Source organism: Eleutherodactylus coqui, chromosome 3 (genome assembly GCF_035609145.1).
Source record: "Eleutherodactylus coqui strain aEleCoq1 chromosome 3, aEleCoq1.hap1, whole genome shotgun sequence".
NCBI classification, from domain to species: domain Eukaryota; kingdom Metazoa; phylum Chordata; class Amphibia; order Anura; family Eleutherodactylidae; genus Eleutherodactylus; species Eleutherodactylus coqui.
In genome coordinates, this window is record NC_089839.1 from 228,319,315 (window position 1) to 228,334,157 (window position 14,843).

Consider the following 14,843-nt stretch of genomic DNA (forward strand, 5'->3'; position numbering starts at 1 on the left):
GACAACAAGAGGTGACTGGATGTTGGAAGCGGGACAGATGTGGCGGTACGGGCAACTTTGGGCCTGAACTTGATTGGTATAAGTTTATCTCTCCAGATAAATCCTTTAATTTTCTGCAGAATAATTACATTTTTGGCTGGGAAATGGCTGAGGGGCGGAGTGTGTCCTGTTGCAGGCAAAGCAGGGGGGAGGCTCCTGCTGCAGTCAGACACAGGACTTTGAAGAGGAGAAAGAGGGAACACATTTCTGCTCCTGGGACAAACAGCGAGATATATATATTCCAACCTTCTGTGTACAATGGGAGACCATGCAGACTAGACCACACCTTTATGATTAAACCCCACCCATCTCACTAAGCCCCACCCCTCTTTTCTGTACCAGATTTCAGCAGACATGGAGTGCTAGTATTTGCTTTTTATGTCCAGGTTTATTGTCCCTTTACTAAGCAGCAGTAAAACCCTCTTGGCACTGAACGGGCTCACAAGTTGACTAATACAAGTCTGTCAGCTAATGCTATTCATGACACATTGGGCAGTGCCCGACTTGCCCCCACAGGTCCTAGACGGCTTCACTTTCAATCAGGCCCAATTCATTTGTCACTTAACTCTGAGCAGGACGCAGGCTTCACTTTGCACGAGCGGGCACATTAATATTCCTTGTGATGGACGGGAACATAAATCCAGCTCATTGCAAACACCAAACAAAGGAAAATGCAATTTTCAAGAGCTGCAAAGTGGCGCCAGAGGAACCCTCTCTGGAGGGCCAAGGCGTCGCGGGGGATATTAAAGTGGGTGACGGAGCTATTGGATTTATGCTACACTTGTTTGATTAACTTGTGTTAGGTGATAAAGGCAAGAGTGACTGGAAGGTAAAGCATACATAATAGGACAACACTGATCACATAAACATGGGGTATTGTAACTTGCAATGGTAGAGACCGAGGTGCAGCGCAGCAGAAGGCCAAATACACTGTCTGCTCATCACAACGCAGTGAGCTCAGCTGGGAGTTCGAGCTTTACAATTACTGGGCAGCCATAGGTCAGGGATGGATCCAGTCAAAATTCTTCTATTGGGATGGCAGAGATTCTTTTTTGGGGTCCCGATTTCTGCTATTACCACAACCAAGACTGCCAGGAAACCTACTGCAGAGAAGCAAGTCGTTTTCCAGTTTTACAAAGCTAGTTGTAAACTACTTATGGTCAATCTGCAGGAAAGGTAATCAATAGTTGACCGGCATGGGTCTTTTGCCAGTAACTCCAACTGATTAGCTGTTCTCTGGGCTAGTGCACTCATGCACTGAGCAGGAAGCAAACAGCTCTGTTCCCACTGCAGTGACCAGGCTTGGTATTGCAGGCGTTGACATGAATGGGAACTTGGCTTGTAATACCAAGCCTGGCCACTTCGGAAAGAACAGAGCTGTCCGCTTCCTACAGAAATCAGCTCAGTGCACTGGCCCAGAAACAACTGATCCTGCAGAGATCTCATGCGGCAGACCCTACTACTATTCATAACCTATCCAGCAGATAGGCCATTCATAGTTTATAACTGTACCAGCCCTTTAAATGGGTCATGCCAAAAACAAGACCCACACTCATGTACCCTATTAGGACATATAGAAATTATAGAGTGCAACTAGTAAAAGCTGGTCCTGTACGGGCAGACTTTGAGGTGTCCTTATATTACAGGATAGCAGTTCATCTGAATGCCTGACCTACAACACTGCATCCCCCCTGCAGGAGCAGCTGACTGAGACCGCCACAATCAGCCTGTGGGGGCAGGAAAGCTGCCAACTGAAGGGAGTGGTACCGTCACTGCAAAATTTAACAGTCTGCACCTTTATAAAATACTTTGTATTTCAATTCCTCACAATTGTCAATATCTCCGCTTGCTGCCAGTGAATGAGAACATTGTTTTCTAGAAAACATGTACAGACCTAAAATACTTCTCACATCTGAGAGCTTGCTATATTGTATCCAGTCCAGACAATCCAGGACTTCAGAGTGATAGGTTACCTGCGCTGATACATTGTAGCAAACTATCAGGACAGGAGAGAGATTTGTGCTGCTGCCATGTTCAGATAAAAATGAACGCTTCTAATACGGTGAAAGCCGAGCGCAGAGCGTGCCAGGAACATCCACCTGCGCCCGTGCAGAGGACGGGTTAGGAGATGGAGCTACCTGGGGACCTGACAGATCTGCTGACAGAGCACAAGCCGCAGCATCTGTGGCCCTGGCACGGCCAATGAACATGTTACATGTGCGGCGGGGAAGAGTAATGTGATCACAGCTAGGCAGCTGATTGAGATACAAAAAAGGTATCAAGTGCCAAACAAGGATGTGACAGACTGCGGCGGCCAGCACATTACTCAGCAGACGCTGCAACCAATGTGACCTCATACACTGCAACCACCATGGCAGCCAGCTTTCCCAGACTCCTGAAAGACTAATACACTGACCGCTCCCCTTTATTAAAGCCCTCCGCACCTTTATCAGAGCTCCCAGCAGAATGGAAATGATCCCCGTGACCCCGGAGTGCAGAAAAGAATCACGTGACAGGTGGATCCGTTTAAGGCTGTGTGAGCTGGCGTATCGCTGCGCATGCTAGAGTATCTCACGCACGCCGCCATGCGCAGTCTGACATTTCTTTTTAAAGAAATTTCCGGCTCTGTTGCTTAGCAATGTTGCATATAAACACCGGACATTCGTAATTTAATTGCGTGTGTACAGCGTTTATTACGCACTTGTAGAGATCAATAGGGCTTTATCGTGCGTAATACGCTGTAGCATAGAACATGCTGCATGTTTTTATGCACACATTATACCCAAGTGTGAATGGATGTATTTTCATTGACTCCATTCACTGTGTATTATGCGGAAGGATATTGCGCATGTAATACGCTATTAAATTACGCTCATGTGAGCCTGCCTTAAGTGTGAATGGGAAAATCCAGCGATCTGAGCGACTTCCAACGAGGTCGGGTCATCAATGCTAGACTAGCTGGGCCTCACCGCCAACCGCGTGGGTCTTCTAGAGTTAATGGCATGGAGAGTATGCAAAAAATGGTATGATCGGGGAAAACATCCAGCGAAAGGGGATTCTGTGGATGGACATAAATCACTGAAAGGGGTCAGAGGAGGATGTCAGGAATCTTTCTGACCAACAGGCGCTGCACAGTCAGCTGAATACAATGCTGCTGCTCCAACTAACGTGTCTGAACGCACAACTCGCAGTTCCTTGGCACAGATAGGATATAACCGGAGACGATCAGTTCCAGCGCCAATGTGTCCAAGAGAAAAAGAAAGGCGAGATTCCGACGGGCAAAAAGACGTAAAAACTGTAGCACTGAGCAGCAGAAAACCATCATCTGGATTCAGATTTCTGTTGCCCCGTGCTGATGGGAGGTCAGAATTTGGCGCAAGCAGCACAAATCGATGACCCCTTCCTGTCAGCTGGTTAAAACATGTCAGCACCTTCATCTAAGCTGCAGTAACTACAAGAAGCTTCCTGTCCGCAGGGGCCGATATTCCTGCAGAATGATTTAATCACCTAGTGAGACCTGCGCCAGGAAGAATTGTTGCGGTTCTGAAGCCCAGCCCGCTACTAGATGGGGGTCTAGTAAAGGGGGCATTCGGTGTATGCCTACTTATTGCACTTGTAGATTTCAGCTCCCTGTTTCCACTTATAAATAGGGAATAATGCTTTTCAGAACTCCAGGAAATCTCAGTAACAGCCGCCGTCACCCAGCTTTCCCAGAAACAGAAACAGAACTGTAGGGACCACTAAATAATGGCTGCAGTCACTGGGCTAAAAGTGACATCACCCTTTATGACCTCATCCGACCAGTGTGAAGGTCACACAACAACGCTCGTGGCTTCCAAGTACAGCATCATCCCGAAAGTATGCACTGGGCTATGCAAAACAGGAAACACCTGGAGAGCCGCCGCCCGCCACATGCAGAGCCGAGACGGGGCCAGGAATTCATATCACAAGCTGTATGCGGGGCACTGAAATATATGAGGTCACATGAAAGAGCAAGGACCGCCCCCGTGCACAAGAGCGCGCGAGGGCCGCCCCCGTACGCAAGAGCGCGCGAGGGCCGCCCCCGTACGCAAGAGCGCGCGAGGGCCGCCCCCGTACGCAAGAGCGAGAGGGCCGCCCCCGTACGCAAGAGCGAGAGGGCCGCCCCCGTACGCAAGAGCGAGAGGGCCGCCCCCGTACGCAAGAGCGAGAGGGCCGCCCCCGTACGCAAGAGCGAGAGGGCCGCCCCCGTACGCAAGAGCGAGAGGGCCGCCCCCGTACGCAAGAGCGAGAGGGCCGCCCCCGTACGCAAGAGCGCAAGGGCCGCCCCCGTAAGCAAGAGCGCAAGGGCCGCCCCCGTACGCAAGAGCGCAAGGGCCGCCCCCGTGCGTAGGAGAATGGGGGATTCCTCCATGATGTACGGGGTGGGCACCAGACGCAGCTTTATGTTTCCATACACCATTCTTCAGTTCTTCACCATTTCATTACAATTGTTTGCATCCTCTACAATTCCCTGTGAGCTAAACAGTCCGGACTCCCCCTGCACCGACACACTGCAACAAACCCCCAGGACAGGAGGGGGATTTGTATCTATGACTGTCTAGAAGCCGCAGTGGTGAACTCACTTGTGATAGGTCTCAGTTCTATATCTGTTTTCTGCCTCTAGATGTGAGCAAGAACATTCTCATTCACTGAAAGCAAGCAGAGGTCTTGAACGCAGGGAGGAAAAAAAAATAAGGATATTAGAAAGCAGAACTTTTCATTATAGAAAGTGTAAACTCCCACCCCTCCCCCGGGGTCTAAAACAGGAAAAGGCCAAGCATCTGGCCGGAGCGCCTGTGGCTTGTGCATCGGCTTCCTGGTCGGCTCCTCTTCGCGGATTTGGCAAGATTATTAAACAAAAAAGTGTTTCCGTGATTTTGTTTAAAATTCAGAAGATTGTTTTGACTTCTAAGTAACAGCCGGCGGAGCACACGTAACGCAACGTCACCCGGGTCCAGAGCATTCTCCCCTCATATATGGCATATACATCCTGGCCTAGAGTATCCTCCCCTCATATATAGCATATACATCCTGGCCTGGAATATCCTTCCCTCATATATGGCATATACATACTTGGCTGGAATACCCTCCCCTCATATACAGTATACACACCCAGGCCAAGAATATCTGCTCCTCCAAATGCAGTATGGGCTGGAATATCTCCTCCGTATATACAGTATACGCAGCGGGGCCTGGAATATCCCTCTTCATATACAGTATAGACAACCACACTGGAATGTCACCCGTCTCACATGCAGTATACACACCCAGGCCTGAAATATCTCCTCCGTACATACAGTATACACACCAAGGCCTGGAATATCACTCTCCTCATATGCCGTATACACACAAATCAGGTCTGGAATATCTCCCTCCAATATACAGTATACATGCCCAGACCTGGAATATTTTTTCCCTCATATATAGTATACACACTCATGCCTGGAATATCAACCCCCCCCCCCCCCCCCCTTATATGCAGTATACACACCCAGGCTAAAGCCATCACATATACAGTATATACATTCAGGTCTGGAATAATGTCCCCTAAATACAGTACACAAACCCTGGCCTGCAAAATTTCAAAACTAGTAAAACACACCCAGACCTAGAATATCCCCACCCCATATACAATATACACACCCGGACCTAAAATATCCCCAGCCCATATACAGTATAGATACACAGGGCCTGGAATATATCCCCCACCCCATATACAGTATAGATACACAGGGCCTGGAATATCCCCCACTCCATATACAGTATAGATACACAGGGCCTGGAATATCCCCCACTCCATATACAGTATAGATACACAGGGCCTGGAATATCCCCACCCCATATACAGTATAGATACACAGGGCCTGGAATATATCCCCCACTCCATATACAGTATAGATACACAGGGCCTGGAATATATCCCCCACTCCATATACAGTATAGATACACAGGGCCTGGAATATCCCCACCCAATATACAGTATAGATACACAGGGCCTGGAATATCCCCCACTCCATATACAGTATAGATACACAGGGCCTGGAATATATCCCCCACTCCATATACAGTATAGATACACAGGGCCTGGAATATCCCCACCCAATATACAGTATAGATACACAGGGCCTGGAATATCCCCTTCTCTCATATCCATCCATCTGTGCAAGCTACTCCTACTTGGCTGGTACAATAGTTCAGCAGCGTGCAGCATAGATGGCATCCAACAAGAAGAAAAAACACCCCAATGTCTGAGTGCTGCACCCTGAAAATAACCCCCAGGATACAAGAAAACAAGACACCTGAGAAAAAAGTACATTTCTTTTGGCTTCCAGTTGGTTCTCAATAAGCCTGACTGCACATCTCTCTGCTGGTTCAGTGTCTGCAGCTGGCATTCCCTGCTGTAATGTTTGCATTGTATATTGTGCAGTACACCCTGTGCAAGTCGCTAGACAGGGTTATCTATGCTAACAGCCGCCCGTGGACAAGCATGGGGCTCACAGGCCAGGAGGATTGGGAGGGTTCATTTGGATGCAGTCAAATAATAAAACTGGGGTTGTCTAAGATTGGGAAAAAATGGTATTTCAGTTTACAGAAGCAGACCCCCCCCCCCCCCTCCCTTTGAATAAGGATGAGCTGCGATACCACAAACAGCCTTAGAGCAAGAGTGGCACTGTTTCTACAGCAATAAGCAGATCTTGAGATGTGCTTGGCACAGATTCCATGTTGGAAGGTTTCTCTTAGGACGATGATTGAATCTTAGGAACGGAGACGTTCATATACTGGAAAGGTGAGTGAAACGGTTCCTCTGTCCCCAGGGTGCCCTTTCGGCCCCTAAAGATGTTTTCTAGATCCTGCACTTGCTCCGACATGATAAACAGATGTGCACCGCGTCATCTCAAGAATTATCTCTGAGTCACTCAAAGCACAAAAGACGGTTTAAAAGATGCTTAGTGGAAATAGCGCAGGAATGGAAAGGCGGGGACCAATCAGAAGCCGGGAACATCTCACAATTACTCAGATCTATGCAAATCCCGGCGTGTTTTACTGTCTGTCAAGAGTCTCAATAAATACACTCCAGACAGCCGCAGCGCTCGGCAGACTGACGGGATAAGCGCCGCGGACGCTGCCTACTCTGTCATTTTGGAGGATCCGTGTCGCTCAAGTCTTCATTGGCATTCCAAGGATAGATGGAAACAAATGCGGGCTGCGGTTTTACAGCCAAATGGCGGCTTTAGTCCAGCGGACTGATTTCTACTCCTCACTCAATAGAGAATGCAATCTACAAGACATTTATGTCCTGAGCTCTACAGGACGCACTCTGAATGCTGATAACCGTGTAGCTGTAGGCCTACGCGCTTCATGCCGATCAGGTCATCACGGCTTAAAGGGGACCCGTCGCATTAAACTCGCAGCTTCATCTGCTGCCATCATGTTCTATGGAAGGAGCCGCCGAACAGGGCAGTATATAGCTCTAGGAGAAAAAAAACTCAGCATAACTTGTATTTTCTCTATTTACATCCCTGTTATTTCAAGGCTTAGAAGTCCAATGGGTGGTCCCATCAGTGACCGACATGCTTATAAGGGAAGGCTGTCAATTCTTCACTCCGCCCACTGGACTCCTAAGCATAAAATGAACAGGGATTTCAATCAATAACTTATATCTAATGCTTTAATATAAAACTATATACGGTATCAATCTGCTCAACACGTCCTACCCTATAACATGAAGCCGTTAGATACAGGTTCCCTTTAAAGGGAATGCCCCCTTCAGACATCATATTACATTTAATATACATACAAGCTTCAGTCATTAGTTTTACTTCTCCTATACTAATCACAACGTATATCTTTTATTAGACTCCAGAGCTGCACTCACTATTCTGCTGGTGGGGTCACTGTGTACATAGATTACTTATCCTGTACTGATCCTGAGTTACATCCTGTATTATATACTCCAGAGCTGCACTCACTATTCTGCTGGTGGGGTCACTGTGTACATACATTACTTATCCTGTACTGATCCTGAGTTACATCCTGTATTATAGTCCAGAGCTGCACTCACTATTCTGCTGTTGGTGGATTAACTGTGTACATACATTACTTATCCTGCACTGATCCTGAGTTACATCCTGTATTATACTCCAGAGCTGCACTCACTATTCTGCTGGTGGAGTCACTGTGTACATACATTACTTATCCTGTACTGATCCTGAGTTACATCCAGCATTATACTCCAGAGCTGCACTCACTATTCTGCTAGCTGTTATTGTAAACAGTTAGCATGGTTGTCATTAGACTAGGGCTCCTAACAGCTTAGCTGTGCTACTATAATACAAGATTGTGTGAATACAAACTAGAATATGTTATTCACTGACAGCAAGCAGAGCTGCAAGGAATGCATACAATAGGTTCATTAGAATATGATACACCCGCTCCTGGATAAGCAGATGTGGTTGGGGAGGAGCAGCGTGGGGTAAATGGAGGTGAAGCAGCATAACGAGCGATCGGCAGGAAACAAAGACAAGATAATATCTGTGTATTAAGCGTCTTCACTTCATATAACTTCTCCGTCACCTTCCACTGAACTCGGCCTCAATTCACAAGCAACCTTCGCTCGGTGCAGCCGGGGCCGCCGTCTAATCCGCCGAGATCAGACTTTTTATTAAACGATAATTCATTTTTAATTGCAGGCACCACAGAAGGCCGCGGAGTCACAGAGACAGAAGCCGGCGCTCACCTTCCTCCCGCGGCCCGCGCTCCTGCCTCCTGTTCTCTGCATCTTGGGGAGATGACGTCTGCGTGAGGACGCCGGGCCGTGTAATTAAGATGAAGGCTTTGACATGCGGGTTCATTTGTTTATCCGCATCATATGCTGGCGGTATTATTACTGCACACTCCCATTATCCAGACATTGGACTGACATCAGGAGTCCTCGAACGAAAGCGGATCTGAACAGTCATATGACGGAACCGAACAACCCCAAATAGACCCCATTGGGTCTGTTTGCTTTACGGCCAAGCATCGGGTATTTTATAGGATGAAACCGCGCTGCACTTTTCTGCCACCTTTTTGTTAATGGAGTTCAGCAATGGAGGTTTTGAATGGAACCTCCAAAGCTGATGTAAACAAGACCTTGAAGGGGTTTTCTGCCCTTTTTCCCACTGATGGACCATTCTATGGATAGGTCATCAATATTTGATGGATGGGGCTCCACCACTTGGCTATTCAGACAGGTTGGAGATGGGTTGAACCCAAACCCTATAGAGCTGGTACACAATGCTGTCGCCACGGCCCGCCCCTCAGTGCGGAGGATAAGACCTAGTTGCCTCTTTCCTTTCATACTTCATCTCATCTACAGCTTGCTGAATCCTTTATTACCGGCACATTTGGTCATCTGCGGCCGCTGGAAGAGGCTGTCAGGGAGACGAGAGGAATAATGGCAGAGAATACAACCAGGAAATATTTCCCCGGATCGGTGCTGGACACATCATTAATCATCGCTGAATCACAGCTTCTTTTCCCAGCAGGTCGGAAGGCGCCTTGCATGCACTGCATAGATAACGTGGCGTCCTGGCAGGCTGGGTACGTAGAGAGATGGCCTTAACCACGTCCATGTGAGAGCTGGCACTCCGCGGCTCCCAGTGCCCGCGCCTCGTCACACCAAGGTCACCATACCTACTTATTAATGGGAGCTTGGCGTGTAAAGGCAGAAGTGCAGATCTGAACTTTCTGGAGTAGCAAAAATCACATTGTCGCTATTAAGGGTATGTTCGCACAGCGGATTTGACAAACAAACTGTTAAAGGCCGTCTATATACGCTCACCACACATTTCTTTTAGCCACTTTTTTTAAACATTTGACGCATATTTTGAGGTTCCATTGATTTGTAGGATTGAAAAAAGTGACAGGGAAAACGTAAAAAAATGTGACACGTCGTACAACATGTATTTTAAATACGTATCGTCAAGACAGCAAATGTTTCCACATTACAAATGAATGGGAAGCGTATTCTAAGCATATTTTGGTCCACGCCAAAACATGCAGTGTGAACAAACCCATAACCCCCAGGAAAGGTCCGCTGGGGCAATGAGGGGTTATGTTGGTTGGAAGAGAATGAACTGCTGGATGACCAGATGACTGAAAAATTATCCCCGTGGGAGCGAAGACACCGACAATGGCCGTGGTCACACAGCTCCGTCCTGTCCCAGACACTGAAGGCCAAAGACAACTAGAGCACCAAATGCTGAGCGCAGAGACCGTATACAGTACATGTACGGACTGCCGTCACCACCGGGGCCTATAGCAGCCCGTCAGTCACCTGGACCAACTCCATACAATGTGGGTTGTGTAACACACCAGGAGTTAGGGGGTTAATCGCCCTCTCTGCCACATCTTTCTAGGGGAAGAAAGGTTACAACTGCACAGTGAGCAAGGACAGCTGGGTGTCCCCTCCGACCGTCCCCTCCTCGTAGCTGTCAGTCACCATATATGTAACCAACAACCCCAGGACACAGCTGACCTATATACTCTGCAGATGGGAAGAAGAGCCTCCACCAGGGATGAGTAAGGAGGGGCGAGGGGGATACTGGGAAGATAACAGGGGCCTAAAACTTGTTCTTGTTACACCCCCCTCACATAAGGCACAGCAGACTCCGGGGGTCTACAGCTGCAGCAGCTAACAAAAACTTAGGTTATTGGTTTGTCTCAGGGAATATCTTGACACCACTGTACAACTTCACAGATAGGGATATGTGGACCATCTGTACCCCCTGCAAGTCAGGACAAGTCACCCTCTTCTGACTTGCCGGTTATAGGTATAACAACGTGTCGGGTATTGATCTCACAGATTGATGACGGACATACATTTACTTTCTTACCTCAGACATGTTGACTCTGCCTTCCAGGAAGGAGCAGTCGGCGGCATTGTGGGTACACACGTGGCGGTACTTGCACCAGTGGCACGGGTATGATCCATTCACACAGGAAAGGCAGCTGGGAAAAGAAGAACATACAACATGTAGTTAATCTGTAGAGAGAACCTGATGGGAGTGGTAGTACCAAAGAATGATGGGAGTGGTAGTACCACAAGGCTATAAAGCAATACGCCAGCAAGAAATATACAAATACACAATTAGGTAAATCTGCCATTCAGGAGGCCATATTGATTCAGCCAAACTTCCTGAACTGCTACACAGCGACAGGACGATCGCAGCGACACATCTAAAAACTGCCTGTGACCGTGACAGGCCTGCTTCAAATAACCCAACCGGCCAGGACTGCACAGCGACTGGGGTCGTTCAACATGAATATGGCAGCGTCGCATCTACTGGTTATCATGGGTTCACAATGTGACCTGTGCGTGCTCAAACCAAAACTGCAGGGTTATTTGGCTGCAGGTCTCACGCGACCTCTCCACCGTAGACTGCAGTGGCAGCCACATGTGCCAGCGACTGACCTGAAGCACGTCTGCCATCTGACAATTTTTGGTTAGTTAAAAAAGCAAAGCTTTAAATTTTTTGTGACGGTTGTGTTAGATTGGAACACAAGCCCACGATCATTAGATGCGATGTCGCCATGCAATATTCTGACCATCATGTCACATGACCAAGGATGCAGTGTAGCCTCAACATAACCGCTTGCATCCACATCGCGGTATAACCCACTTATAACATCCAGGAGTCTGGAGAAGCTGAATGACGCCCTCTATAGGTGCTGCAAGGGCCATACTGGTTGTCATCCAGCCTTCCCAGAAATGGATATAGCTAAATGAACTACTTGTGTACCCAACAACAAGCGATGGATGCCGCTGCACTTCGGAGATACCCAGGGGTGCCCCAAGCCTTTTTGCTGCCTGAGGTGAGGTGCGCAATTGTGCAAATCCATCATACCCCTCTTGCAAATAAAATCCCCACTCCTTTTGCAGGCATTGAACGCACCAATACACAAGATACCCAACACATATTTGAAGCATTGAGACTTGTCTGGAGTGACAGAGTAATAGCGCCCCCAATAGAAACTGTCCTCCCTTATGTAGTAATAGTGATCCCCTAGTGCTCCCATTAGTAACAGTGACTCCCCCCCCCCCCCCAATAGTACTCACAGTAGCAACATTGACCCTCTATAGAGCCCCCAGTAGTAATAGTAATCCCACTAGTGCCCCCAGTAGTAATAGTAATCCCACTAGTGCCCCCAGTAGTAATAGTGAACCCCTTAATGGGCCCAGTAGTAACAGTGACCTGCTTAATGGCCTTAGTATTAGTGACCCCCTTAATGGCCTTCATAATAGTGACCCCATTATTGCTCCCAGTAGTAATAGTGTTTCCCAGAAGTAGCCCCAGTAGTAATAGTGTCCCTCACAGTGGCCCCAGTAGTGATAGTGTCCCCCATAGCATTCTCAGAACTAATAGGGACCTCGTTAGATTCCTCTATCGTAATATTTACTCCCATAGTGGTCTCCGTAATAACAGCGACTCGCACAGTGGTCCCAGTAGTAATAGTGTCGCCCATAGTATCCGCCATAGTGGCCCCAGTGGTTAGAACGCCAGGGGGAGAAGTCAGGGGTAACAGACTGATTACAGCAGCGGTGGCCGCAGGAAGGGAGTTGTGGACAGCATGAGTTCAATGGTTGTGGGGTTGCTGTTCGTCCGGCTTGCAGTTAGTCTTTACCAGCCATTAATATAGCCGGTACGAAAATAAATACTGTCCGGGCCCTCTGAGGAAGCAGTTTGAGGTCGCCTTATGATAGGGGCACCCCTGAAATATCGGTCCATTAAGTAACAAAATCTAATTAGGACGACCGCAGTTCCCCTCCCCCACTGAACTCAACCTAAACAGGGCCTTCTGTAATAGGAATCCCTGCACGCCCCGCAGACACCGTATAGCGGGGATCCTGCACTTATTAAATGGCGAGGCTGTTTTCCTTAAGTTCACTAAACGCGGCGGCACGTCGTCTGTTCTGGTATTTGAATATGTAGATGTCATTAGTCATTTTAATAGAAGCGGATATAATTTTATTTACACTGGAGACTCCTTAAATGAACGGCCTTGACATTTGGTAAATGCGTTCGTTTAACGAATACGTTGTAGCTATTAGGCAAAGTAAATGGAGAGTTAATAAGGAGATGCATTTAGAGCCGGGGATATTTCCAGCGCACGGCGTAATCTATGGATGCTCAGTGAAGCCGACACACGAGAGGGGGGCCGCCAACCTTTCACTGAGATACCCTCCGAAGAAAGGCGCCGAATGAGTGGGAAATCGCAGATTTATGGCATCGCCAACTAATAAACAATAAAAACGCTAAAATAAATTGAGCAACAATGTAACAACCGGCAAACCGGCTACACTGTGAACATAACTCGCAGGTTAATACGCAGATGTGACGGATAATTAATTCACCGGTAATCAGGAAATAGGAAAATATCACCAAGCGACGTATCGAATTACTAAAGGAAAAAATAGCGTCTCTGTATCTAATCCGATCATATATGGTACTGTCTGCTGAGCTGTGTATCTAATCCTATGTGTGATACTGCCTTAAGAGATGATGTATCTAAGCCTATCATGTATGAAACTGTCTGGAAAGCTGCTGCATCCACCTCCAAGCCTCCCTTCCTTACCTCCAGGGCCGGGGCTCAAGGTGACGTCCTGGGCTATGGTTAGAGGTGGCCCACTACCCCCACTCTCAGGTCCAGGCTGGTGGAGATTTAACGCAACCATCTACCCAGGAGGGATTGAGTAGATCAAGTAGGAGGTGCAGTTATGCATCTCCTGCACCCTTCCTGGAGGCCACCCAAAGTGGCCATCAATCTAACTAGGGTGAGGGACTGCGGCCCCCTGGGGTCTCGGCTGCAAGAAATTCCAGCAAAGATTCTTCTAGACCCATGTGTTTCTGGGGGAGACCCCAATCCTACCATTGAGGACTGCGGGACACTGTGGCCCCTGGAGGGTGTAAGCAGCTTTGCCTCTAGTTTAGCTGCAAGAAACTAGGAGTACCGTGAGGTTCGGTGGCACCATGAAACCCCTCCAGGAGGAGTTACAGGCAGCCCGGTCCCTAGCCAACAACTCAGGTGGGGCAAGGAAACCTAAATACAACCAGGCCATCCGAGTGTGAAAGATCCTCACCCTCCTTAAGAGAAAGACGGCCATGTTTAAGGGTGCAGGTCTGCTTGTGGAGAAGCTGGGAAACGATGACTGGTTTGAGGAGTCTGGCTGAGGTCTGTGATGATATCAAGGACCCGGTGTCCAACATTAGGAAAGCCTCCGCTGGAGAACTGCAGGCAGCGGTAAGTCAGCAGTCCCTGAGCTTCCAGCCAGGCAAGTTACCATCATTTCAAGCTCGGACTTCTCAGGAAAAGAGGCCAAAGACAGCGGCCCGGGAGGACGGCTAAAGGTGTATATAAAACACCTGGAATTCACTGTAGGGTCTCTGTTTTGTGAATGACCTCTCTGAACGGGACTACCAGGCTAAGAAGAAAAAAGGTTGCATATAGATACAGCAACCTCCCAGGGCAAGCCTCTGAACCAGGGAAGGAAGGTGGCTGCAAGGGTAACAGAGTGCACAGGAAGGGGGGGGAGCGCAAGGCACCCGGCCCAGACAACCTCCAGTTCGTAATAACAGGAGTGGTGCGGGGCAGAAACCGGTGGTGTTTGACAGCAAGGTCTTTAAGTGTGGGAGTCATCGGGTATCGGGGGCCTAAAGATATCAAAAAGGGATGTGGGAAAAGTGAGGAGGAGAATTGGGTGGCCTGCAGAGGGGTCCTGCGGTGGGTCCAGAGAAGAGGGG

General features: G+C 48.4%; 1 protein-coding gene across 2 annotated transcripts in view; it reads right to left on the bottom strand.

The window, feature by feature from the left end:
- The window catches only part of PLXNA1 (plexin A1), a 330,066-nt gene that overhangs the window by 101,237 nt on the left and 213,986 nt on the right, over positions 1-14,843 (bottom strand). For both annotated transcript variants that reach the window (XM_066597033.1, XM_066597035.1), the window contains exon 9: positions 10,938-11,052. In XM_066597033.1, the coding sequence (XP_066453130.1) occupies positions 10,938-11,052 (115 nt within the window). The remainder of the gene's footprint in view (positions 1-10,937; positions 11,053-14,843) is intronic.